At 39.1% G+C, this 27,736-nt stretch overlaps 1 protein-coding gene across 2 annotated transcripts in view; it reads right to left on the bottom strand.

Moving 5' to 3' along the window:
- Window positions 1-23,261: 23,261 nt before the first annotated feature.
- Window positions 23,262-27,736, bottom strand: part of SEC23A (SEC23 homolog A, COPII coat complex component) — a 63,454-nt gene continuing 58,979 nt past the window's right edge. For both annotated transcript variants that reach the window (XM_059181965.1, XM_059181964.1), the window contains exon 20: window positions 23,262-24,661. In XM_059181965.1, the coding sequence (XP_059037948.1) occupies window positions 24,572-24,661 (90 nt within the window). In that variant the 3' untranslated portion in view covers window positions 23,262-24,571. The remainder of the gene's footprint in view (window positions 24,662-27,736) is intronic.

Consider the following 27,736-nt stretch of genomic DNA (forward strand, 5'->3'; position numbering starts at 1 on the left):
ACTCAAAAGAGTGGGTTGAAAAGAAGGAGAACGCATAGAGAAAGAGAAAAAACACATTTCTTGAGAACCTTCTATGCCCCAGGTGTTACACCAAGGCATTTTCACATTTACATTTCATTTTCTCAACAACAACCTAATGAGTAGATATTATTTTCCTGCATTTTCTACTGATGAGAAAACTGAGGCTCTTAACCAACTTGGCCAAATGGTTGTGAAGTGTAAAAACTTGGGTTGAAATACTAAACTTGGTACTGCCAATGACCTTGTTGTCTCTACTCCATCACACTGCCCGCATCAAAGCCTGTGCGGCGTCATCAACAGCGCCAGCTTCAGCGGTGGTTTTCCACAGGATGTTGATCTGCTTCCGTGACCCCATACACTCAAATTTCAGATCCCCGATGCATGACACTCCTGTACTGACACTGCCTCCTCCTTCCTAAAATCCATCCCAATTGTTACAAAGTTTCAACAATTCCTTCTCAAAAGATAGTCTCTTTCCCTTCAGGACAGTCTGGGTGAAAGGGCCCTTGGGACCAGGAGACGAGACCCAGTGATCCTTCTGGGCCAGATGCAGTTGTAACGACAGTGTCTCAGAATCCTAGAAAAGCAAGAAGAGAGACTCTATGCTCCAGTGCAATGCATGAAAGTGCATACATATCCCTGTACCCATGGCTATGCCGGCTCGGTAAGTCTGGGTGTGACAGTGAATAAGTCTGCATTTTTCACAAGCTCCCCAAATGATTTTGATACACAGTCAGGTTTGAAAACCACTGTCCTGGTCCATTTAAAAATGTAACTAATTGAGGAAAAACTGGTAGTTTTTACTCCTCAGGGTACCACCTGTCCTACTAATAGTATGTAAAAGATGATACATTTTTAATTACATGGACTGCCTATCTTGACATCTTCAATTCACTAGATGTCATCAACTATCTTCTTTAATGCTGAGGCATAAAACCAATTTAATGTCTCAAAAGGTTTTCAAAATCTCAGTAGTCATCCTAAAATGGGTACCGTTACCCCGTAAAATAACAAGGTAGATTTAGATTTGATTCTTTCAACAGGTCTTCATGAATCCTTACTATAATGTTTCCAGCTGATACAGTTCAGTAGATTTAAGAATATATACCTTGCCTTCGTATTTTCTACTTTGCTAATTAAATGTAATGTTATGGCTTCCAGGTCAAAGTAGAATCTGGTTAACATTTTCCCATAAAGCTGCTCCTATGTTTGCACTACTGAAAGAGCCATGAAAATATAAGACAAAACCCACCACACATATAACTTAGTGATCAATAACCTCATGGCTGACTCTTAGTGGAATCAAACAAAGCCCAAGGCATGTGAAAATGCATAAACAGAAAGACCTATTTGTTGTTCATCACACCACATACTCTGGTTTACATCATGAAAAAGCAGCTGCTTGGGGAAAAAAAAAATACAGATTTTTTTACTGAAACAAACAACAAGATTTTTTATTAGAGTATAATATAGATACAGAAAAGCTCATGTACCATAAGTGATGCATTGGATTTTTACCAACTAAACTCTGTGTCAGAGCACCCACATCAACAGATGACCAGCTGCCCAAAGGGTGCCCTCAGGCCCCTTCCCAACCACTACCCCAATCCCTCAACAGTGGGCTTTGCCCTTCAGTTAAAAAGAAAGATCTTCCTATTTCCCCCACCTTCAGTTCACTGACTCAGAGTCCAAAAGAATGTAACAACTGCATTTGTGTCCTCCCTTCTTGCCTCTCACTGTGAGTGTCCCTCCTGGAGGTGCCGGCTGCAAGGCCCCACCACCACCCCGCACCCACTGCCCCCCCCTCCCCACCCCCAGACATGCCTTGCAAAACCAAAGTCATCAAGGACTTTCGGCTCATACCCTGGCGAAAAGATACTGAACCCATCAAGACTGATAAAAATAAGAATAATGTGAAGCTTAAAGTTCGATAAGCAGCAGATAGCCTTTATACCCTGGTCATCACATACCAGAAGAAGGTAGAGACACTGAAGCAGTCCCTGCCCCCAAGTCTGGGAGTGATGGGCTGAAATGAACCTGGCACAATGATTTGAACTTTATTAAAAGTTTTAATATTCCTGGGGTGCCTGTGTGGTTCAGCCATTAAGCAGCTGGCTTCAACTCAGGTCATGGTCCCAGGGTCCTAGGATGGAGCCCTGCATTGGGCTCCCTGCTGGGCAGGAAGCCTGCTTCTCCCTCTCCCACTCCCCCTACTTGTGTTCACTCTTTTGCTGTGTCTCTCTCTGAGAAATAAAGTTTTAAAAAAAATTTTTTTAAATACTCTTTAAAAAAAAAAAAAAAAGAATGTACCAACCAGAGAAAAAGGCAGCTGCCCTCTCTGTTCCCCTGGGTGCTCCTCTGTATGCCATACAGTATCACCCAAGGCTCTCCTTCCCTACCCTGCTACCCCAAATCTCTGTACCCAGGCAGAGACCGTAAAGGGCAGGCAGAGCTGGATGGTCAGTATGTGTGCAGAGCTGCGAGAAGATGCAGTGAGGGACTGAGGGCAGCTGTGGATTCTGCCATAGGAAGCCTGAAGAATTGTAGTTTTTACCTATCATGATGCTTCATGAATCACAGAATCAAGCATTAGAGATAGACGGTGTGTCAGTGAAAGAAATGCTTACTTAGAAATAGGGAGCTAGGTGGAAGGCTCAGTGCATTAACCTGCCCTCCTCAGAAAGAGAGACCAGAAAAAACATTAATCTCCTCTGAAAAAGAGACCATATCAAAATGTCTTTGGACCGTATCAATGCATCAACACATTTTTGTGGGAGATACAGGCAAGGGGAAAATAATAAAAGGTCTCCTCACCGACCTGATGACAAATACACAGTCTGGATTCATCTCACCTTGTTCAAGGGGGGAAAAAAGAAGAAAAGCCAACATGAGTCTATGGGAAGAAATTACAGGATAAAGAGAAAGAGAACCATATGGAAGAGACCAGGAGAAAAAGAGCGAACCTCCGAAAATAAAATCTTTTTATATCCCAGAAGAAAATTTCCCAACTCTGACTAGCCTTTTAAGGACAATGTAAAAAGACACAGGGTTGGGGCGCCTGGGTGGCTCAGTGGGTTAAGCCGCTGCCTTCGGCTCAGGTCATGATCTCAAGGTCCTGGGATCGAGTCCCACATCGGGCACTCTGCTCAGCAGGGGGCCTGCTTCCCTTCCTCTCTCCTACTGTGATCTCTCTCTGTAAAATAAATAAATAAAATCTTTTAAATAAATAAATAAATAAATAAATAAATAAATAAAAAGACACAGGGTTTAACAAGAGAAGCGGGACAAGGAAGGAGCAGGCAGAAATGAGATGGCAAAATGATGAATGATCTGAAAGAGACTGAAAGCACTCTGGCCCACGGCACTGTTTTAGTGAAGAGTTTGATAATATCTACGGGGTTGTTTATATGCATGCCCTATTACCCAAAAAACCCTGTCCTAGATAGAATATTTACCCAAAGGAATGTCACAGGGGCATCAGGATACACATTTCAAGTTAATAATACTATACTGAATATTGGAAATTTTCTAAGAGAATAGATTTGGGGGGCTGTAATCACATACAAAAAAAACTGTATGTGAGGAAAAGAGATGTGGATTAGAGGCACCTGGGTGGCTCCATCAGTGGGCAACCGACTCTTGGTGGCAGCTCGGATGATGATCTCGGGGTTGTGGGATTGAGCCCTACATCAGGTTCCACGCTGAGCACAGAGTCTGCATGGGATTCTCTCTTCCCCTGTCCCCTCTCCTAAATAAATAGGTCCTTTTTTAAAAAGATATGTTGATTAGCTTGACTGAAGTAATCATTTTACTATGATATCTCAAATCACCATGTTGCATAGCTTAAATATATACAGTTTTATTTTTTAAAAGTTTTTAAAGAATGTTTGTAGCAGCATCACTTGTAGTAGCAAAAACAAACAACCCAACTGTCCAACTGTAGATGGGATAATATGGTAGTATACACAAATGATAGAATACTCTACAGAAATGAAAATGAGCAACATAAAACTACTCACCATGACACATATTAACGTCACAAGTATCCTGCCTTGTGGAAGAAGCCAGACAAAACCTTCATAATGATTTATTTCATGTATATAAGTTCAAAAGTTAAACTACAATATTTAGGGATACACATATGGACAGTCAAACTATTAAAAAAAAGAAAAAGTAAGGTAGCAGTTATCACCAAAGTGAGAAGTGCGTGACCTTTGAGGGAAAAAAAGGCTTTGTGCTTGGAATGAGGTCTGTTGGCTACCAGGAAATGTTGTGGTTTCTATTTCTGACCTGAGCTCGTACACACAGTTCATCCTCTTATAATTTCTCCAGCCGTACATTCAGGATGTAGACACTCCTCTGTATGTACATCATAGTTCACAACTTTAAAAAGTGTTAGAAACATATTAGCAGAATTAAATCTAAGTTGACAGAAAAGGTAGGTTTGATAAGAGAAAAAAATGAAGGGAAACCTGTATCCTCTTATAAAATACAGAGGTAGAGACCAAAGATGAAAACAATGAGAGGTGAGATGATAACCATGGAGGAAAAAGAAAGAGGTTAAAATTTAGACAAATGATATCGCCAGAAAAAAAAGTCCAAAATAAAACAGAAGGGGAAATCCAATAAATGGTAACTGAGTAATGTAACAGGTGCTAAGCCAAGTACTTTAGATAAATAGCCCGCTGAATCCTTACAATATAGGAGGTTAAATATCAACATCAGTTCTCTTCTTTACAATGGTGGGAAAACCAAGACCCAAGTTTCCTATGATCTTGTGGCTCAGAAGCTGTAGGCAGGTAAGAGGTAAATAGAAGCCTTGAGCCCCCTGTCTGTGAGGTACCAAAGTCAGGCCTATGAAGCATTATACCAAGGCATCACCTATTTTCCCTGCTCTGGATTAAAACACAATGTACCTCAACCTCAGGGCCAGAGGTCAGTGGAGAAAATTGTTTAAAAGATTTAAGAAGAGAGGCACCTGGGTGGCTCAGTGGGTTAAGCCTCTGCCTTCGGCTCAGGTCATGATCCCAGGGTCCTGGGATCAGTCCTGGGATCAAGCCCCCCATCGAGCTCTCTGCTTGGCAGGGAGCCTGCTTCCCTTCCTCTCTCTGCCTGCCTCTCTGCCTATTTGTGATCTCTGTCTGTCAAATAAATAAATAAAATCTTAAAAAAAAAAAAAGAATGCTTTTGGAAAACTAAGTACCACTAACAGAATTTAAATATGTGTTCAAATATCTCCAAAAGAAGATCAAAGCAAAGCAAATGAGATCCAAACTTCAAAACAAAGAAAATGCAAAAAAGGGGGGGGGCAGGGGAGAATAAAACATGAAACAAGATGAAAAGTAAAACCAAATGTCTTATAGTCAAATGGCTTGCAGATTGTGTTTAAAAGCCCCATCTAATATAAAGTGACATAAAGGGATAAAAGAGGGAAGAAAAAATGTAGTTAAGACAAAGGCAGGTATAAAAGCAGCAGCGATAGGAGCGCCTGGGTGGCTCAGTCCTTAAGCATCTGCCTTCAGTTCAGGTCATGATTCCAGGGTCCTGAGATCAAACCCTGCATCAGGCTCCCTGCTCAGTGGGGGGAAGCCTGCTTCTCCCTTTCCCACTTCCCCTGCTTGTGTTCCCTCTCTCACTATGTCTCTCACTATGTCTCTCTCTGTCAAATAAATAAATTAAATATAACTAAATAAATAAAGCAAGGAAGCAAGCGAGCAGCAATGAAAATACTAATATCAAATTAAAAGGGGAACTTAAGGCCAAAAACCTCACACAGGGCAAATAGGATCATCTCATATTAGTAAGTAAGATGGCCTTGAGTACCAGCACAGCAGTCAACTCATTATATGCTGACTAGGATTGCACTGAAACTCATACAGGGAATATGTCCTCAGAAATACAAAAACACATTTTCAGCGACTCCTTAGTAGCAGGGGACTTTGACACAATCTCTATCCTGACAAATCAAGTAGGCAAAAAATAAACAAGGACGATGTTTCAAGAAATCCACAATAAGGGTGCCTGGGTGGTTTAGTCAGTTAACTGGCTGCCTTCAGCTCAGGTCACCAGTCCCACATTGGGCTCCCTGCTCAGCGGGGAGTCGGCTTTTCCCTCTGCCCCCACTGCTGGTGCTCACACTCTCTGTCTCTCTGTCTCTCACAGACAAAAATAAATAAATAAAATCTTTTTTTTTTTTTTTTTAAAGGAAAATCATGGGGCACCTGGGTGGCTCAGTCATTAAGCATCTGCCTTAGCCTCAGGTCATGATGCCAGGGTCCTGGGATCAACCCCACATCAGGCTCCCTGAACCTCGGGAGGCCAGCTTTCCCTCTCCCACTTCCCCTGCTTGTGGTCCCTCTTACATTGTCTCTTTCTGTCAAATAAATAAATAAATAAGATCATGTTAATAGGTATGTATATCAAATTACATAGCCCATAAACCAACACCACCCCCTAAAAACCTACTACATAAAAGAAAAATTTATTGTTTTTTAAAGATTTTATTTATTTATTTGACAGAGATCACAAGTAGGCAGACAGGCAGGCAGAGAGAGAGAGAGGAGGAAGCAGGCTCTCCGCGGAGCAGAGAGCCCGATGCAGGGCTCAATCCCAGGACCCTGAGATCATGACCTGAGCCAAAGGCAGAGGCTTTAACCCACTGAGCCACCCAGGTGCCCCCATAAAAGAAAAATTTTTAAAACTCAGCTATGATCAGGATCAATTTAGAGATAACCAAAATGAGAACACCACATGTAAAAGGATATACTATCACCAATGAGATACTCAGATGAAAAATAGTAATAAACATTTTAAATATTAAGCAAGAAAACATTAAAATAAATGAGCTGAGGGCGCCTGGGCGGCTCAGTTGGTTGAGCGACTGTCTTGGGCCTGGGTCATGGTCCCCGGTCCTGGGATGGAGCCCCACATGAGGCTCCCCCTGCTCTATGCGGAACCTGCTTCTCCTTCTCCCTCTGCCTGCTACTCCCCCTGTTTGTGCTGTCTCTCTCTGTTAAAGAAATAAATAAAATCTTTTAAAAAATAAATAAATAAAAATTTAAAAATAAATGAGCTGAGCACTTATAAGAAAGCAATAAAGCAACTCAAGGATAAACACAAAGAAGGAATTAATAAAGAAAGACAATAATGAATAAGAAAATGGAATTGATAAATAACCCCAGATGCTTTGTTTGTTTTTTAAGATTTATTTACTTATTTGAGAGAGAGCACGCAAGTGCATGCAAGAGCAGGGGGAGGGGCAGAGGACGAGAATCTTGAGCGTCCCTGAGCGGGGGAGCCCTATGCAGGCTCCATCTCACCACCCTGAAATCATGACCTGAGCCGAAGCCAAGAGTCGGACACCGAACTGACTAAGACAACCAGGCACAACCCAAAGATGGTTCTTTGGAAAAACCCATAAAATGGATAAAATTCTGTTCACTCTAATAAGCAAAGATAGAAAATACTCCCAGAGGATCAGAAATTGAGAGATGAGAACTTCTTTAAAATACAAAAGTCTCAGGGTGCCTGGGTGGCTCAATGGGTTAAGCCTCTGCCTTCGGCTCAGGTCATGATCTCAGGGTCCTGGGATGGAGTCCCGCATAGGGTTCTCTGCTCAGCAGGGAGCCTGCTTCCCTCTCTTTCTCTCTCTGTCTGCCTCTCTGCCTCCTTGTGATCTCTGCCTGTCAAATAAATAAATAAAATCTTTTTAAAAAATAATAAAATAAAATAAAATACAAAAGTCTTGAAAACTCACTCAAACAATAAAATACAATTTCACACCGGTGAGTTTGGCAAAAATCATAAAAATCTAACAATAATCAAGGCTGCACATGGGCAGTGACTGCACTAGGCTAGACTATTTGAAAGTTGCTTTCGTTTCGAGGTGAAGGCAACACTGAAGATTTCCAAGTGGTTTAAGTTTTTTTATTTGGGTCTAGTCCCAACGCAGCAAATAGTCAGGGCAAAGGGTATGCAGGCGGCTAGATGCAGCTCCCCAATACTTCCCTTGATTTTCACAGTGGCACACTAGAACTTTAGCTCGGCGGGTCAGAGAAGCCTAGAATGGATGTCTCCCTGATTTGTTAATAACCCAAGCACACTAAAATCCAGAAACAGCTTTTGCTCCTCAAGAAGCCAAGTTGCCTGTCCCTACTGTTTAGGTTCTGCGCCTTGACATTCTTGCTGTGTCAGCTCTAGAGCAATGCCCTCGTCTGCACTGCAGGATCCAGGTGGTTTTCATTTATGTCTCTCAGGGAATTTATGTACCAAGTGTTGGCCATAACTTTTCACAGTGTAAGACCCACTACTCTGATACACCTATTCATTTGTTCATTCATTTATTCAACAGATATTTGATAGCCTTTCCTGAGCCAAGCAATCTAATAAACCCTGGAAATACAGAAACTGGAAAAAATTACTGCCCTCAATAGGGACAGCACATTCAAGTGGGAAAGAGACATATTAAAAAAAAAAAATTATAATACCAACCATGTACCAGTATCTACAGGAGCAAGCCATGGGAAGTCAGGGAAGATTTCACTGGGAAAGCATCCTTAAGAATAAGTATGCAGAGGGGCTCCTGGGTGTTGGTTAAGGGTGTTAAGGGTGTGCCTTCGGCTCAAGTACTAATTCTGGAATCAAGGGATCAAGCCCAGCATCTTCCTCTCCTTCTGCCCCTCCCCCAACTACCCCCACCATTTTCACTCACTCACTCTCTCAAATAAATAAAATTAAAAAAAAAAAAAAAAGGGGGACACCTGTTAAGCATCTGCCTTCAGCTCAGGTTGTGATTCCAGAGTCCTGGGATCGAGCCCCACATTGGGCTCCCTGCTCTGCAGGAAGCCTGCTTCTCCTTCTCACATTCCCCTTCTGTGTTCCCTCTCTTGCTGTATCTCTCTCTGTGTTAAATAAATAAATAAAATATTTTTTAACAAAGAATAGTTAAGTATGCATTATTTTTCTTTCTGGGTCTGGTTTATTTCACTTAGTGTAATGTCTTCCAGATTCATCTATATCATTGAAAATGGTAGGACTTCCTTCTTTTTTAAGCTGAATAATGTTCAATTTTATACATATATTACACACACACACACAACAAATTATTATTCATCCTTTGAAAAGAAGGAAATTGCAACAATACTGCTTGTATACTTGAAATTTGCTAAGAGGATAGATCTCAATTTAAATCTTTCACCACACACACAAATACAAAATGGTAACTACATAGAGATGATGGGTAAGTTCTTTAGCTGGACTGTGGTGAGTTTTTTACAATGTGTACATATATTGAAACATGAAGTTGTACCCCTTAAACATATATAATTTTTATATATCAGATATACCTCAATAAAGTTGTTAAAAAATAAAGAATACATGTGAATTTTCTAGCTACAGTGAGATACCTCCAGGCACAGGCTGTCTGTCTCCTCTTCCTCCCGCAACCAATCTCCAGGTAGTCTTACCACTTCCACTACCCTCCTCCAAGCATCACGGGTCTTGCCTTGATGACCACAAGTCCTTCCCATGTGTCCTTCTGTTGATTACATCCAGCCTTACCACACTTCAGACTTTTCTGCTCTGATCATACCTTGCCCTTCTGGATCAGACCCCCGTCTATCTCACCAGTTTTATCTACTGTATTTTCCCAGGGTATTAATTGGGAGCAGAAATTACCCAAATGAAATGAGCCCCTACAGTCTTGCTAGAAAATTTATTATTAGAGTTTCTTGCAGGTCCCAACATTCTCTTTGCTACACAAGTCTGACATAGTACCAGGGCCCCGGAATAGGCTGTTGTACTCTCATTGGGCCTGACAACACTGATGGCAGTGATAGTGGGGGAAATAGACTATATTTCCATTAAAAATAGCAAAATCAGAGCACCTGGGTGGTTCAGTTGGTTAAGTGTCTGCTGGCTCAGGTCATAATCCCAGGGTGCTGGGATCAAGTTCCACATTGGGCTCCCTGCTCAGCGGGGAGTCTGCTTCCCCCCTCTGCCCCTTCCCACCACCCCAACCCCCCACCACAGCTCCTGCATGCACGTGTGCATACTCGCTCACTTTCTCTCTCTCCCTTTTACATTGTAAAAAACTCCCTTTATTTTCGTGTGCACGAAAATAAAATCTTAAAAAGAGAAAAAAAAAAGGAAATTAGGAGCTTCGGAATTGAGAGAGTGGAAAGTAGGAGATGGGTCGTAGTAAAAGAGGGAAATTTAGGACATGAGTGTGAAGCCTTGGCTCTCAGCCCAGCACCAAAGTGCTTGGTGGAAGGTATAAGAATTAGAGATCCAAGTAAGTATAAATCCCCAGTCAAAAAAGGTTTGAGTCTTTGTTCCTGCCTGGAGTTCTATTCTACAGGTGATTACAGTAAAGTAGGTAGTGGTGTGGAGAAGGCCTGAGAGAACAGAGCTTCAGTCCTGCTCAGGTGTACCGGGTTTCAGGCAGGGAGCTGGAAAGAGGTTTCAAACCATTTAATGAAAGGTGCAGAAGGTGCTTGAAAATCAGCACCTGAGCAAGAGGTCATCTCCGCTTAGAGCGTCAATGGCCTGCAGGCAGTGGCCAGTGCGGACTGGCTGGCTTTGGGAAGGCCAGGAGGACCAGTGTGAGCAGGTGTGGGAACCTGATCTGCAAGGGGTCACAGCCGGACTTTCCCGGAGCATCACCAAGAGAAACAGCCCGGAAGTGACAGGAGCGACGCCCAGTGAGGAAAAGGCAGAGGGCCAAAAAACAGATGGGACTGCCTTCCAGCCAGGAAGTCAGCGGCGACCAAATGACCATTTGTAAACTTGCCCCTGTACACCGAGGGCAAGGAGAGACTGAAAAAAGAGGCAAGAGAACTTACTTAACGAAGCTCGTCTCTAGCGGCCACAAGCCAAGGAGATCTCTGGACCCACTCGCCAGAATCTTAAGTTTCTACAACCACCTTAACTGGGTTCAGTTAACACCAATCAAGGCTGTGTTACAGAAACCGGCCCAGAAGAGAGAATGGCGGGAGAAATCCACATTACAAGGACAAGGAGGATGAGGAGCCTTTAATTGTCTGGGGTTAGGTCACAGGTCAACTGGAGGTCACATCCTCCCAATAACTTCTACCAACATCCTTCCCTGATCTCTGGACCTCTACAAAGCTCCACAGGAATTTTAACCACCCTCAGGGAACCAAATAAAAAAGGAGCTTGGATTCTGGAGCAACCTCTCTGGACGTACATCTTTAGTCTACCTCTCAGCAGCAATGTGATTGTGAGTAAGTTGGTTAACCACTCTGTGCCTTAGTCTCCCCTTTGACAAACTGGGGATTATAATAGTGTGTGTCTTAGAGGTTATCCTTAGCACAAAGAACACTGCCTGGGGGACACCTGAGGGGCTCAGTCCCTTAGACACCGGACTTCTGCCCAGGTCAAGATCTCCAAGTTCTGGGAAGAGCCCCACAGGGCTCTGCACTCAGTGGGGAGTCTGCTGTTCCCTCTTCTTCCTCTCCCTGGCTCATGCACACTCATGCACACTCATACATGCTCATTCACACTCCCACAGTCTCTCTCTCTCTCAAATTTTCTTTTAAGGAAAGAAAAAAAAGAAGGAGAAGAACACTGCCTGGCACTTACTAAATGCCCTGCAAGTGTTGGCTGTCATCATTGTCATGGGAGGCCTGGCTCTGCATGTTACAAGCCCTCAGTCATTTATTCCCCACACAACACTATATGAGGTAGGTACCTTGATTTTAGAAGGATGTGAAACAAAAGTTGTCAAGAGACGGGGCACCTGGGTGGCTCAGTTGTTGAGTACCAACTCTTGATTTCGGCTCAGGTCCTGATCTCAGGATCGTGAGATGGAGTCTAGCATTAGGCCCTGAGCTCAGTGTGGAGTCTGCTTAAGATTCTCTCTTCCTCTTCCTCTGCCCCCCTCCCAATGCATTCTCTCCTTAAAATAAACAAATCTTTAAAAGAAAAAAAAATGTGATCCTATCTAGAGATGCCAGGATGATACGTGACCTCAAAATCCAAACCCAGCCTCTCTTATTGTATCACAATTGCTGCTTTTAAGAGAATTGATTTACAGAACAAATTAAAAAAAAAAGTGATATCTTTATAATTTTCTTCTGAGAACTCCAATTTTGAAAGCTTGTCATGCATGATGTGGAATTAAAGTCATACTCTCCAATTTTGTACCCTTTCAACAAACTATGTTTTTCTTTTAGGGTCCAATTATTTCAGACAGTAATAGGTATTAGGTTTCAAAAAACAAATACCAGGGGCGCCTGGGTGGCTCAGTGGTTAAGCCGCTGCCTTTGGCTCAGGTCATGATCTCAGAGTCCTGGGATCAAGTCCCGCATCGGGCTCTCTGCTCAGCGGGGAGCCTGCTTCCTCCTCCTCTCTCTCTGCCTGCCTCTCTGCCTGTTGTGATTTCTCTCTGTCAAATAAATAAATAAATAAAATCTTAAAAAAAAAAAAACAAATACCAAAGCATGGGTGTTGATAGAAAAAAAAAGGTCACATTAAAAATTAGAAAAGTTCAGAATTGAAGTTGGAAGAGAAAGATACTGAAAACAGGATTTGAGTTTCCAGTTATGTAGTAGCTACTGCCCCCCTGAGGTGAAAAAGTGTTAGGGCCTTCAAGCTGTAGTCCTCTTGATTGAAATTTATTTTATCCTTAGCATTTCCTAACCTGTTTCTCTGAAATGCTCTCTTTGCTATTTTTATTATATTATTATTTATTTCTTCCTTTAGTGATTCTCTTTTTTGTTCACTGGAAGCTTAACATAAAAACTCAGAGTGAATTAAAATGTTCACTCGATTCAAGAGCTAGTTCAGCAATTTCATGAATAAGTCAAAAATGAAAATAATAGAGAAATGTAATGACACATTCCTCAACAGAAAAAAAAAGCACAGAATAAGTTTTTTTCATGTCTAGAGGTTTTTTTTTCAGTGTTCCAATATTCAATGTTTATGAACCACACCCAGTGCTCCGTGCAATACATGTGCACTCCTTTTGTCTCTTGACAAGTTTTTTTTTTAAGATTTTATTTATTTATTTTAGATAAAGATAAAGAGCAGGAGCAGGGGGAGAAGCAGAAGAGACAGAATCTCTGAAGCAGACTCCTAGCTGATGGCAGAGCCCAAATGGGAACTCGATCTCATGATTTAGAAGGATTGTTTCAAATCCTTCTAAAATTTAATAGTAAAGAATTAGCTAGAAATATACAAGTTTATTAATTTTATAACATTGCAGGATTCAGAAATAAATGATAAATCTACTCTACTGTATGAGTCATCGAACACATAGCAAATCTTTCATTGATAGGATAAATGACTAAATACGCCTTCCTCCCTGCAGATATCTGACTGGCAGGTTAGTTCTATTTCTAACTTTCTAGAATCATCAGCAACTGGTATTTTTAGCACAAAGCACTGCTCTATAAATCATTTCTATCTCTTGTCTCTGAGCACTTATGTAACCTACAAACTATTGCATATAAAGTGATTGAATGGTAATATCTCTGAGCTATTTTTTAGCTACAACTGCCAAGAAACACTGATGCTACACAAGGTGTCATAGAGTTGTGAGAAGGAGTGTCCATTTTTAGTCCTGACTCCAGGGAGGAAGGGACTCTTGTCACCAAATACACTTCCCAGGGTTCCAGCCCACAAGGAATCCCCACCCAGCAGGATAGACCCAGCACGCAGAAAAGAACATAACCGCACAACATTCTACAGAAAGCTGCTGCGTTGTGTCACCACCATTCTCATTAATAAGAAAACAGGCTGATGGCTTTGTGCCGTGTTTTAGAGGCCAGTGTAGTTTTTCGTAAGAAATGGTTGGTGAAGATTCAGCTCTTAAGGTTTACTCTGAGCAGTTTATAAGCAATTCCTGTAAGTAGGAATAAAGGTTCTACAGTCAGAACTTATATATCACGAAACAGACTGTGGAGGAAGAGTTGAGTGGGTGGGACCCAGGAGAAAATCTGGGCAAAGAATGTGTCAGAAAATAGAACTATTTCCAACACATGCTGATGAAGAACTATCTGTGAGAGAAGAACCAGAGACTGACCATGGGATTCTCTGTGCATATACCGCTCACGCCCTTCTTATGGATAAGTATGCGGTGAGTGGCTTGGACTAAGATGTCAAGATAACATAGACAGCAGGTTCCAAAGGGAGCTGTAAGGCCATCAGGCAGAAATATAAATGAGGTGATACATATTTCCCACCTAGCATAGGACTTGGTCACTAGTAAGTGGGGCTATGTCTATGACCTAGAGTGATCTTTGAGTCTATTTGGTGAGAGTCACCCCAAAATGATCAGTCTCCAACAGGGGGCTGAGGGGTGGGAAACTACATATGTTGAACAACTTTAAAGGGACAGAGACAAAATACAGTAGCTTTCATACTTATGGCTCACAATTCTACTCATTCAACGCACTAGTTACAAAGATGTGGAGTGAATCATATGTAACTCCCATTACTCATTGATATTAAGGCTTCTGTTGTCAGAAAGCTGTAAGTTAGGAATCCTGCTGGATAGTGTTAGACACCTAAACCAGGTGCCTGGACAGATAAAACACTGCATCTTCTGGGACTGTGTCCAATGTGCCACACTCTTGCTTCGTCTGATGAGTTTCAGGAATACTGAATCCCTATTCTTTGCAGTATCCGCTCCAAAAGGTAAATCATTGTGGCTACCGTGATCTTTGTTTCATCAGTAATTTAATTCTTCTCAAATAGTGGTGATTTGTTGTAAGGGCACATTTGGCAACCAGTGTGAAGGGATTCCAGAAACAGCCATTCCACAGGATTCAAGGCAATCTAGGAACAATTTCCCAGCCAGTTCAATGAATCTTCGCACTAATGTTCCACTGTCAATGTGCCTCTTCCACTTCTTGTTTCTTCTCTATCATTTTTTCTCTCATTACAGAATGGCTGCTGTTCTCTGGAGTTTTCTAATCAGCTTTTAGAGGAGGAGAGTATAATTGGTCTAGTTAGTTACCGTTATCCTTACAGAAGGAAGTTTTTCACGCCAACTCACTTCATAGCTCACCAGCCAGTCTGTGGTTTAGGTGCCTTTAGAAAATTTGATTCCATCTCTTTGCTTAGGAAAGAGACTGGGGCTGGCTGCTTAGCCCAACAGAAGGCTGCCACCGGGAAGGCATCCTGAATGTAGCGGGTGCGATGATTGACGTGTCTCCAGCACTACGGTAAGGATTTGATTTTCTTCCTCTGTAGTGGTAACTTTAGGTTTTCCTTATAAAAATGGGTTTTAACATCTATGACAGAAACAGAGCTTTATAGACACATATAATAACTACATCATTATAAACACATTTTGTGATTATGTCCTTAATAAATAAAAGTATTCTATGGACATGTTTAAATGTATCTGACAATCACGGCCTCATCATCTCCTTAATCATAAGAAATCCCCACATCCTTCCACAGAGCTGTTATTTTATGGAAGGTCCTGAGAAGTGGAGACTTCTTTTTTCAATCCAGTTCGTTTAAGTAATTTTTACACTTCCTCAACTGGATTGAGTGAATTAGGTACACTCATATTCTTAAGTGCATTAGGTACACTCAGATTCTTAAGTTTTACAGACAGCTAACAATAGTGACTCAGAACTACAAGGTGCAGATGGAGAAGCAGATGTAGCTGTCACCAGTAGAAGCTGAGTAAGCACAGTGAGCGCCGTGAATGTTCCAGCCACAGGACCGGCAATAATGAAACATCAGCTCCCTGAAACCTTGCTGGACTTTAGACTCCAAATAGAAGCTAATCATTAGAGTCATTTACAACAAGCCATGTCAAAAGCGTGTATGACACTCAATAAGTAAATATAATTGAAAAGACTCACTATAAATATATAAGCAGATGAGAAGATAGAACACACATGAATCAGTAGCCTGTTGGACTAAAGTCTGCTCAGGCTGTCAAAATTTATTTTTCTAATTCTAGGAAGAACCTAATCCATAATAGTTCTCTAAGCAACTAATAAACATATCTAATTAAGAGCATTTCATAACAGGCCTTGGCAGTCTATTTCATGGTCATAAAAAAAATGGGATGTATCTTCTTAAAATAATTAAAGGCAGGGCATCTGGGTGGCTCAGTTGGTTAAGCGGCTGTCTTCAGCTCAGGTCATGATCCCAGGGTCCTGGCATATTGCCCCACTTCGGGCTCCCTGCTCAGTGGAGAGCCTGCTTCCTCCTCTCTCTCTCTGCCTACCTCTCTGCGTACTTGTGCTATCAAATAAATTAATAAGTAAACCTTTTTTAAAAATAATAATAATAATTAAAGGCAGTTGTTCATTAAGCCATTTCATAGTATATTAGTCAGGATCTTATTTTTTTCAAAACCCCTCTTAAAATACAGAACCTAATTCTGGGTATTATCAAAACCCAGGATTCAATGAAAACATTCTCTTTGATCATATGATATTGTACTACTATTAATATTTCAGTAACCTGATAGCCTTTTTAATAGAAATACTTCCTTGCTGAAAAAGATATATTTGATAAATCAGTTGGCTTAATGTTCTCATTAAAAATAGAATTTTAGAATTAAACACTGCAAGAGACCATACATGATGGCATAATCCACACTCAGCTGAGGAAGACTGTCTGATGTGCTCCCTATATACTTTGTTAGCACTTAGTAAATAATTAATAAAAGCGACTTCATCTAATCTCCTAGCTTCAGCTATCAATTCTAAGCTTATGGTTCCCAGACCTGTTTCCTGATTCCAGAATGCACATTTCCAACCGACTGTTGGGTTTCTTTGTATGGAAGTACCAACACATGGTGAAAATGTTGCTTTCTATTTAAATTGTGGTCCATAAAGCAGCGCTGGTAACCTGGGGAACTTGCTAGAAATGCAAAATCTTGGACCCCATCTCAGACCCACTTCAAAATCTCCATTCAATGACCATCTGTAGGTGATTCCTATGTGTGTTCAAGTTTGAGAAGTACTGCTCAGGGATTCATCTCTGTTGAATTTTACTTCTTCACAAATGTTTTCAAACATGCAAACTATTTGACCTATCAGCATCTCACAGGGATTTTATGGAGATTAATTTTTAAACCTTTGCAGATTAAGTTATTTTTACACTTCCTCAAAGGCAGGAACTATCTGCTCTAATGCACTCAATAAAGTGAAATGTGATCCTTCACTTCTGGAGGGTCTTTAATCAGTAGACTTATCACTTCAAAATGACATCCTGACTGTAACTCAAAAATAATCTCCAGATTTGTTTCTCTTAGAAAAATCTCTAACCCTTAGAAAAATTGTTGATTTTATGGATCTCCCTACTTTGCCAAAACAAATAGTGTAGTCCCCAGAACAGGTTAAGCATCTACATAAGGATCATTCTGCGGCTGCTTCACTCTGGTGAGGCAGCTGAGCGAGATCTTCACACAGATCAGAGGAACAGCATATTCCCCAGCAGAGCAAGCCACATTTCCTATAGGAAACAGATTCACGCCACTTGTCTCTGCAATGCACACTTCTTTACCTAAATACTCTGGCTACTGCAGTTGGAAAATACACAGTGCTCTGTTAGAAAGTGAGTGCACGATGTCCTGCTTAGAAGTGTTTTTCTACATTGGCAAACACCTCCTGCATTATGGGCTGCCTGCTTTCTTTTAATGACAGTATCAGAGAGTGCCAGATGGCTTTGTAGGTCAATGATTATCATCCCTCAGAATGTGTTGTGTAAAACAGATTTAAAAGTTCTCCATCAAATTCTGATCAGGGCTTATTTTGGTATGTGGCATGTTATTCCTTCCCAATTCACTAACATTATCTTTTCTCTAAAAGGGTTAAGTCATCTGTAGCATTCAGCAATTTACAGCTATCGTGTTTTACTTGTCATTGAAAGTGTTCTGTATACAGAGGTCAGATGATCAACCATCCAGAACAGTGACAGGGAATTCTTAAATTGAATGAAGAGATAGGGCTTGACTTCAATGGACTCTGAACTCCAAGATTCCACAATTTCTCTAGTTTGAAACTACTTCCACATTTCTGAGTAGTAAACACATGATTGTAACATCTAATCTTCCCTGAAATTCACTGGAGGAAAAATTTTAGATGGCTTGGTCATTAAACAACTAAACAATTACACTTCTTAATTGGCCTGAACAAAAATTTTTAAAGAATTATTAAGACTTCCATTTTTCTTTTAAAAATACCATTTTACTATTCAGAGGATGAGCAGATACTCAACTTCCTTCTCAGCTTTAAAAATGGGCTTAACACTTTAAAGCTTTTCTCTTTTGTTTTATGGAAAATCTCCATTGATTTTTGTTTTGTTTTCTCATTAAAAATCAGATATCATTATTTCCTTTCTTCTTCTTTTTTTAGATTTGTTCTTTATTTTCTTGAGTTGAATGCAAAGTTTATTTCCAATCCTTTTTCTCTGGTTGCATTTAAAATAACATATATCCCTCTAGTAACCTTTTTCCCATACCACAAGTTTTGATACATAGCATCTTTTTTAGTTCTAAATATTTTATAATCACTGAAATTTCTTATTTAATTCATGAGTAAATCAAACTTTATTGTTTAGTTTCCAAACACAGTGGTGTAACAAAGATAGTTTTATCCTTCTATGCCAGCAATTACAAATAATGCCAGTGACAAAATACTCCAAGCTGAAAAAAGGCTTTTATTGGCCTAAAATCTAAAATCTAAAATCTTGAAAGAAAAAAAAAAAATCTGTACATTTGCTATGGCTACTGCTGAGTTTTAACATGTTTGTAATCTTCCAATTAGCACATTTTTATTACTTATCCTTTAATAAACATTGTGTTCTGTATGGAACTTAATTCAGGGAACTTCCAGTTAGATAGAGTCCAGTCCCAACATACATAGACACCCTTAAACCTGGAGGGTAAGTTAATAACACATTTTGAATCATTAGGTGGGGGTGGGGAGAGTTTATTTCTTCAATACCCATGGTAGTAAATATCCCACTGCTTAAACAATAGGTTCAAGTAAACCACACTAGCCTAGTAATCACAAAGATGAAGAAACAATTCTCTCAATCTAAACTTGGCAGTTTTTGTTTGTGTAGTTAAAATAGCAAAACGAAGTGTGAACTTTGAAGTGTAATTTTTCCAAGTGCACATTTGTAGTGCCTGCATGGAATCTTTTACTGAATTTGAATACCTTTACAAGCCAAATTTGTTTTTTTAACTGCTGGGTTTTTTTTTTTTAAACTAAAGGACCAACAAGAAAATAAACCATTAAATCATGACAAAATTTAGAGATTTCTCTTGGTATAAAGTTTTAGATGAGGTTAATCAAAACTCTAAGTAGTTGCAGTCGACACTAAGCTTTAGATCAGCACATAGAAACTGTAGAGAAGGCAATTAAATATGCAATAACAAAATGTAAGGAAATAGACATTTACACTGAAGAATCAAATTTCAAAGAACGCATGTAAAGGAACAGAAGATGTTTGTCTTACATGGCCAGAAGAAATTAAAACAGCAATATTCAAATGTCTTGATCTATAACTGAACATTTTTTCAAAACCAATGGATCAAATAATGCCAATGTGCACCATCATTCAGTCATTTGCACTCATTTTTGCAAAAGAACTTTGAAGGGTTTTATCAAACATAATAGGAATTTATCTTGAATTGTCTAGCTTATATATTACAGTGGAAATCTTTCTACCAAGAAGCTTTTTGAAAGCCACTAGCATAAGTTTTGAAGAAAGTTTTAAGAATTTAGGAATTCATGAAATTTGTGAAAATAGTTTATGAATATATCAAACCTACCTTTGAGCATTTTCCTATTTGTGTATCTTTTGCTTCAAATGAAAAAAAAAAGCTTTTGAAATGTATTCTTCACAATCAACTGTGAAAAAAGATTGACAAGTCTGACTATACTCAGTAAAGCGTGGATACATGACCAGATCAAATTTTATGAAGTCTTAAGACAAATTTACAGGTGGTTCAAAATACTACATATAATTTTGTTCATTATAGTAAAAGACCATTAAATATTCTCAATTTTCATAAAATACACTTAAAAAAGTATTAATCCAGGACGCCTGGGTGGCTCAGTTGGTTAAGCCGCTACCTTTGGCTCAGGTCATGATACCAGGATCCTGGGATCTAGTCCCGCCGGAAGCCTGCTTCTCTCTGCCTCTGCCTGCCTCTCTGCCTGCTTGTGCACACACTGTTTCTTTCTCTCTCTCTGACAAATAAAATCTTTAAAAATAAATAAATAAATAAAAAGTATTAATTTGGTTGTTTTTGGTTTTTCTTTGATTTTGACAGAGAGAGAGAAGTAGTGAAAGCAGGAACACAAGCAGGGGGAGTGGGAGAGGGAGAAGCAAGCTTCCCGCCAAGCAGAGAGCTCAATGTGGGGCTCAATCCCAGACCCTGGGACCATGACCTGAGCTGAAAGCAGATGCTTAATGACTGAGCCACTTAGGCACCCCTTATTTTTTCTTTTTTATGTCTCTTATCTACCATGCTTTTCTTTTGTGCCTTTTTCACCATTTTTTTTTTGGGGGGGGGGGGATGAGATTGCATTTATCACTTCTTTTCCTCCACAGGTTTCAAAGTTATATATTCGGGTCTGAAAGTTTTATATCCTGGTTTGATCTTTGTTATCCTTAACTTTTAAAAATACATAGCTAGGAGGGTGCCTGGGTGGCTCAGTCATTAAGCATATGCCTTCAGCTCAGGTCATGATCCCAGGGTACCGGAATCGAGCCAATGTCCGGCTCCCTACTCTGTGGGAAGCTTGCTTCTCTCTCTCCCAGTCCCCCTGCTTGTGTTCCCTCTCTGGTTGTCTGTCAAATACATAAAATCTTAAAAAAAAAAAAAAAAAATAGCGAGGGACACCTGGGTGGCTTAGTTGAGTGTCTGCCTTCTGCTCAGATCATGATCCCAGAGTCCTAAGATGAAGTCCCGCATTGGGCTCCCTGTCCAGTGGGGAGCCTCCTTTTCCCTCTGCTTGCCACTCTCCCTGCTTGTGCTCTCTCTGATAAAAATCTTAAAAAATAAAAAAAAAGATGTAATAATAAAAAGACAAAAATATATAGGTAATTCTATGTTAATTTAACAAAGCCTAAATTAACACTTCTTTCAAATGCTTAGACATTTTACAGTTTTTTGGGCTTCTTTAATGTTTCCTTAAAGGAAAAACTTCCCCAGTGTCACAATGTCAACCCAAATAATTGGGCTTTATGTCAGTATAATCCATAGATGGGGAAGAAAAAAATTCTGAATTTATTTAGTAATGTGACTTCATTATTCCATATCCAGTACTGCATACCAATTATTATATTCACCAGTATTAATATATTAAGCCTAGACCAAAGTTTGTTTCCCTATTAAAGAATGGAAGAATGAACATAAGGAAAATGTTTTAATTTCATAAGGTAAGCTATTAAAAAGCAAACAAGAGAAACATCTGAATTACCTGATAAAATGCTCAAGATGAATACAAATCAAACACATAAAAGTACAAAATGTATGCATATATATTGGAAAATGGAAAATGAAAATACAAATGCAAATATAGGGATTAGAAAGCAAGTAATCCTAATTTGTTGGTAATGTTTGAAAAGTAACTGAATAAGTGTTTTCATTTAAAATAAAATCAAGTGCAATAAGCCACACCATTTAATTTGTAACAGCCAGTGAAGCATGCATTTGCTTTTCCCACTGTATTAAATACCAAATGCCACACCTAAGACTAATGCTTAGGTAGAACTAGAGACCCCTCTCCAATACTATACCTTTTCAACTGTGTCCTTTGTGCTAATTTTCTAAGTGAGATCTAAGATACGACTGATTTGTAGTATTCAATGCTACCATACCAAAGTGTCTGGATTTCACTATGACGGCAAAGGGAATTACATAATCAGATCTGTATTTCAGTGAATTGAAGAGAGGGCTGGAGGAGACTGGGGAAAACACACTGGTTAGAAGGCTGTTGTACCAACCACATGCAATCTGATGAAAGTAGAAGAGCAGTAAAATAAAAAACAGCAAACAGAACAGGGAGATGTTAGAGAGGCAGAACTGGTAGAGTCTGGTCATTAAAGATGTAAAGAGTAAGAATTGAAAATGATTCAATGGGGACGCCTGGGTGGCTCAGTGGGTTGGGCCGCTGCCTTCGGCTCAGGTCATGGTCTCAGGGTCCTGGGATCGAGTCCCGCGTCGGGCTCTCTGCTCAGCAGGGAGCCTGCTTCCCTCTCTCTCTCTCTGCCTGCCTCTCCATCTACTTGTGATTTCTCTCTGTCAAATAAATAAAATCTTAAAAAAAAAAGAAAGAAAGAAAATGATTCAATGATTTCTGGCCCGGACAGAACAAAAAGCACATTCATTAAGTGCAGTCCATGGGCCAGGGAATGTAAGAGGGAAGTTTATCAAGTGGGGCACTCGATAGAGAAAATATCAGCTCACTTTTGGAATCAGCCAATAAAAGAATAATTTTATCTTGTTATAACAAAATATAAAAGTGTACACAGATGACGTCTAAAGTTTTAGAAATAAGGCCACTAGGGGTAGCAGGTTCAACAGTGAATTCCAAAATAGTTGTGGACATACCAAAGCTTCTCAGTGCTGCTAACAATTTAGCAAATACTCTTTATCCACTCTAAATTTCATTAAAAGGGTTAAACATTTCTTTCTTCAACAATCTATTTAAATAGCTAGCAATTTAGTAATAGCTACATTATACACAAAGATCTCAGGTGCTTTCTTTCAAAGGGTAAGTTAAAAGGGCATGATGCTCTATTTGTTCCTCCTTATCCCTTAAATACAGAGGTACTTTAGCAGCTTCAGCTGTAATTGATTTGGAAGGAAAGCACAGTGTGGGGGTAAGTAGTGACTTATCACTCAAGAATAGCAATGTGTTCTTAAAGAGCGTAAATTAAGGGGCCACACAAATTAAACATGTATTACCATCACAGGGGCTTAATTCAATTCAAAATATGCTAACTCCAAAACACAATTTCCTTACAGCAAAATCAACTACTTTGGGGAAGATGAAAATGCTCTAAAATTGATTGTGGTGATGATCACATAACTCTGAGTATTCTAAAAACCACTGAGCTATACATTTTAATTGGGTGAACTATGTGGTATGTGAATTATATCTCAATAAAGCTGCCATTTAAAAAAAATTGAACACTTTGTAATCTATTCATAGCAGATTTTATAACTGCTCTAATTCCACATTAGGCTTCGCAAGCTTTACTAGACTTCGAAATAAGCAGGAAAACACAGAAAAAGTATATTTTATTGGTATTTAGACCTAGCATAGTTCAAATCAAATAAAATGGAACAAAGCAATTTATTTAATTGAATATAACATATAAACATTTTTTTAAGTTTCTGTTTTATCATATGATTGTGTTCATGCAAGTACAATCATCGAACTGTCCTTCTAAGCATTTATCATAGCACCACCTTTTATTTGCAGTACTTGATATAAATTTCATTGTCAAACATCTGGCTTTAGCAATGTAAACATTTGCTACAAGTAAACTTTAAAAGGTAAAAGTGAATGATACTAATGAATAAATCAAAATAAAACTGAGCATCACATGATATCATTCAACAAAATATTATATAATACTGTTTCAATGAGAACAACTTAATACATTTCACAAAATGGAAGCAAAAATAAGAAGTAATATGTAAACTCCCAAAATAGTGTTAAAATACTGTAGGATATAATGTAAAATTTACCTCAGAAAAAGAAGGGGAAACAACATAACCATGCAGTAAAAATCAATTTTGGTTTAGTAATGACAACAGTTATTTTACTGCAGACTTCCTAAAATGCATTATGACAAAATGGTTTATTTTCAATAACCCTTCTTAAAAAAATTATTGCATTTAATCATGTAAGTTGGGTACTTTATGGGAATTCCACATTTTTTGTCAGTTATGGAACTGTTACCCCAGAAACTTTTCATCTTTTCATCTCTAAACTATTGTTCCAAATGACCAAAAACATTAAATTATCTTCATGAAAATTACCTTATATAAAGTCAAATAATTCCTAAACAAATCATCATAAAAATAAATCTGCCTTAACAGAATAAGTACAGAAAAAGTATATGCATAAGTGCTTGAAAATCACAGATATATTTCAATAAACAGGCAAAATGTTCGCATTTATCATTACTGTTGATGATTTTTTTACTTTCTGGTAAAACCAAGAAACAAGTTTTCAAAAAATCAGCAAGGACATTCAGTGCCACTTTGGATTTTTCTGCAATACACAAACGAGTTCTATCTCTGTAGTACAAGGCCAACTCTATTTTTACTCTTTAACATAATTAAGTTACAAAGATCTCAGATTTCTAAACCCAGTCATAATACTGTGGCAAGCAAAATAAATTTGTTCTTATTGCTCTTATATTCCAGCTTAATCTACAAATGTGAACATTTTTCCACATGTTGTCTTAAACCATAGAGTCTAAGAGATACCTCTGTTGGTTTCCACAGATAAAATGAAAAAGGAAAAAAAGGAAATTGAAATATTATTTCATCCTCTTAAGTGTCCTTAATATGTTTAGCACTTCAAGCAGCACTTGACACAGCAAGTTTCTTCAAGTGATCCATAAACACTTGTAAACTAACATCATCTGTAAGAATAGGTGCTCCAGACTCCTAGAGGAAAAGAAAGATACTTGCTATGATTAAAACGTCCCTTAAAATGTCTAAGCTAATGTTTGCAACAGACAAGGAATCCTTGTAAGCAGACTAATGCCTATGCTCCTGTTGTAAAAATAATCTGACTGGCCTTTGCCCCTGGTTCCTCTGAAAAAGTCTCTACATCCTTGGAATGTCCTAATAGTGTCTTATTTTTCCTGAGCCCCTCCGATCACACCGGAGTTCAGGCTTTAAGATGAGATGAATCAGGATGGGGCCAGTCACCAGAAAGATCAACATGTGATCAAAGGGCTGGGGATTTAAGACAGCCTGACCTTGAGGGAGGGAAAGTGAGGTCAAGGGAAGGAAAAGAAGAGGAAGGGAACCGGAGATTCAATCAATCAGGCTTGGTAGTAAAGGAACAAATTCTGGATACCAATGCTCAGTGGAGCTTCCTATCTAACAGATTTATCAATATGCTAGGAGGATAACACATTCTCATTCCATGGGGAAAAAACACAGAAGCTCTGTATCTGGAGCCCTCCTAGATCTCATTCTGTGCGATCTCTTTGCTGTCTTTATTTGCAATCTGTGTAATAAAACTGTGATCATAAATACAGTGCTTCTGTGAGTTGTTCTAGGGAGTTGTCAAACCTGAGATGGGGAGAGGGGTGGGGAGCACTAATAACCCCCAAACACACACACACACACACACACAATTTGTAGCTAGTTGGTCAGAAGTGCAGGGATACCACTTGTAGCTGGCATCTGAAGTTGGGGACAGGTTCGCTGTGTACCATGTCCATTAACCTGTGGAGCCTGCACTGCCCCAAGGGGTCACCACCAGATTTGCACTGCAGAATCGGAATAGCTATGTAACCAATTTAATCTTTATAGTAGTAAAGTGTTCATTTGTCTTGAACATATTGGAGCTTTATCACTACTAAGGAGTAAATACATGCCTTGGTGAGATTACTGCTGCCTGACTACTAAGTAAAATTGAAATTGCACATATTTTGGGGTGCCTGTGTGGCTCAGTCAATTGAGCATTTGACTCTTGAATTCTCTTGAACTCTCTGAGTGGTCTCCACTCAGGTCATGGTCTCTGAGTCTCGGCATTAATCCCCATGTCCGGCTCTGTGCTCAGTGAGGAATCTGTTTAAGAAATTCTTTCTCCCTCTCCCCCGCCCCATTGTTTCTCCTCCTGTTCATATGCTCTCTCTCAAATAAATAAAATCTTAAAAAAAAAATAAAAACAAAGAAATTGCACATATTTTAACAGACATACCAGCTGGAAGGAAGTATATTTACAGTATTTTTTAAATAAATTATGCTGGGCACCTGGGTGGCTCAGTTGGTTAAGTGACTGCCTTCCGCTCAGGACATGATCCTGGAGTCCTGCATCGAGTTCCACATCAGTCTCCCTGCTCAGTAGGAAGTTTGCTTCTCTCTCTCTGGCCCTCCCCCTTCTCGTGCTTTCTCTCTCTCTCAAATAAATAAATAAAATCTTTAAAAAAATAAAATAAGGGAGAAGGGGGGTGGGGTTATGGACATTGGGGAGGGTATGTGCTTTGGTAAGTGCTGTGAAGTGTGTAAACCTGGCGATTCACAGACCTGTACCCCTGGGGATAAAAATATATGTTTATAAAAAATAAAAATTTTTTTAAAATAATTTAAAAAATAATAATAAATAAAATAAATTGTGCTTATCATTTTCATTCAAGTCATTTTAATTGATCTCTGTAGGTTCTAAGTAATTAACAAGAGTTAAGGAAAATTCCTAACTTCTATTTTAATAAAAACTGTGTTGGTAGGATGACTTTGGTAATCCAAACCACTAATAGTGAAATCTACTGTAGCAAGAAAAACGTTTTCTGAAAGATATTCTATGTGAATTTTTAAATTTTTCACCTGATACTCAAGTTCTCATTTATAAGTAAATATAAAAAATCTAAAACAAGTAATTTTCAGAGATCAGCAACTAAATAACAAATAAGAGACTGGGATTTATATCTTTCAAAAATTCTAGTCTGGTATTGCCACAGACATGCCATAGCCTCTCCTGAATAAAGGAAAATCAATTTTATTAAGTTTTTTCAAATTCAAAAAACTTGAAAAACTGGACAATAGCACTGGGAATAAGAGTTTGGAGTTTGGAGACAGACTGCATCGGCTCAATTCTTTACTCAGCCACTTACTGCCTGTATGACTTTGAGGAAGAGAAGTTACATAACCTCCGTGTGTCTGAGTTTCCTCATTTGTAAAATAAGGATAACAAAAGGACCTATTTCATATGGATGTTATAATGATTAAATGAGTTCAACTGTGTAAAGAAACAGCACAATACCTGACATACACAGCAGGAATAAACATGTGTGAGCTATTATTACCTCTTCGAGAGATACATTATTTTATAACACTGAAATATTTTTCCTTATTATACATTCACAGTTAACACAGAGAAGCAAAGGCCTCAAAAATATGACCTCGACTAATAATAACCTGGTAGCTCTTCCTTTTTTTTCTTTTTGTAACTATTCCTGATTTTCTTTCAATTTACACGTTTTCCACCTCAATTCACCCAATATCAGATCTATTTCAACCAGTCAAGACAAAATACACATCAATTTTCTAATTTATATACTGTAGAGATCTTACTTGAAATTACAAATACTAATGCTCGACTCAACTTATCAAAAATTTACAGCTGATCTTAATTTTTCAACTGCACCTTTTTTCTTCTTAAAATATATCCATGATTAGGCAGTAAGATCCAAGCTTTCTATCACTAGGTGTATGAAGCGCGGCAGCAGTGGGGAAGCAGTGTTGCAGTGGTGCCCTCTTCAGGCCATCTATGGAAAAAACTTACCACTGGAACTTAACCACCAACTTACCACCAACTTACTTGATTTCTGACAAAAAGAAAACTCAAGTGCAAGATTGTGTAATTTTTAGTAAAATGCTTGGCTACCAAGTTAACTCCATAAATTGCAATCATCGATTTAGCTTAATGATTAAAAATTCATATTCTCCAGTCAGATGGCCTATAGTCAAGTCCAGACTCTGTGCGGTTTATGTGATCTTCAATAAGTT

This window comes from Mustela lutreola, chromosome 7 (genome assembly GCF_030435805.1).
Source record: "Mustela lutreola isolate mMusLut2 chromosome 7, mMusLut2.pri, whole genome shotgun sequence".
Lineage (NCBI taxonomy): Eukaryota > Metazoa > Chordata > Mammalia > Carnivora > Mustelidae > Mustela > Mustela lutreola.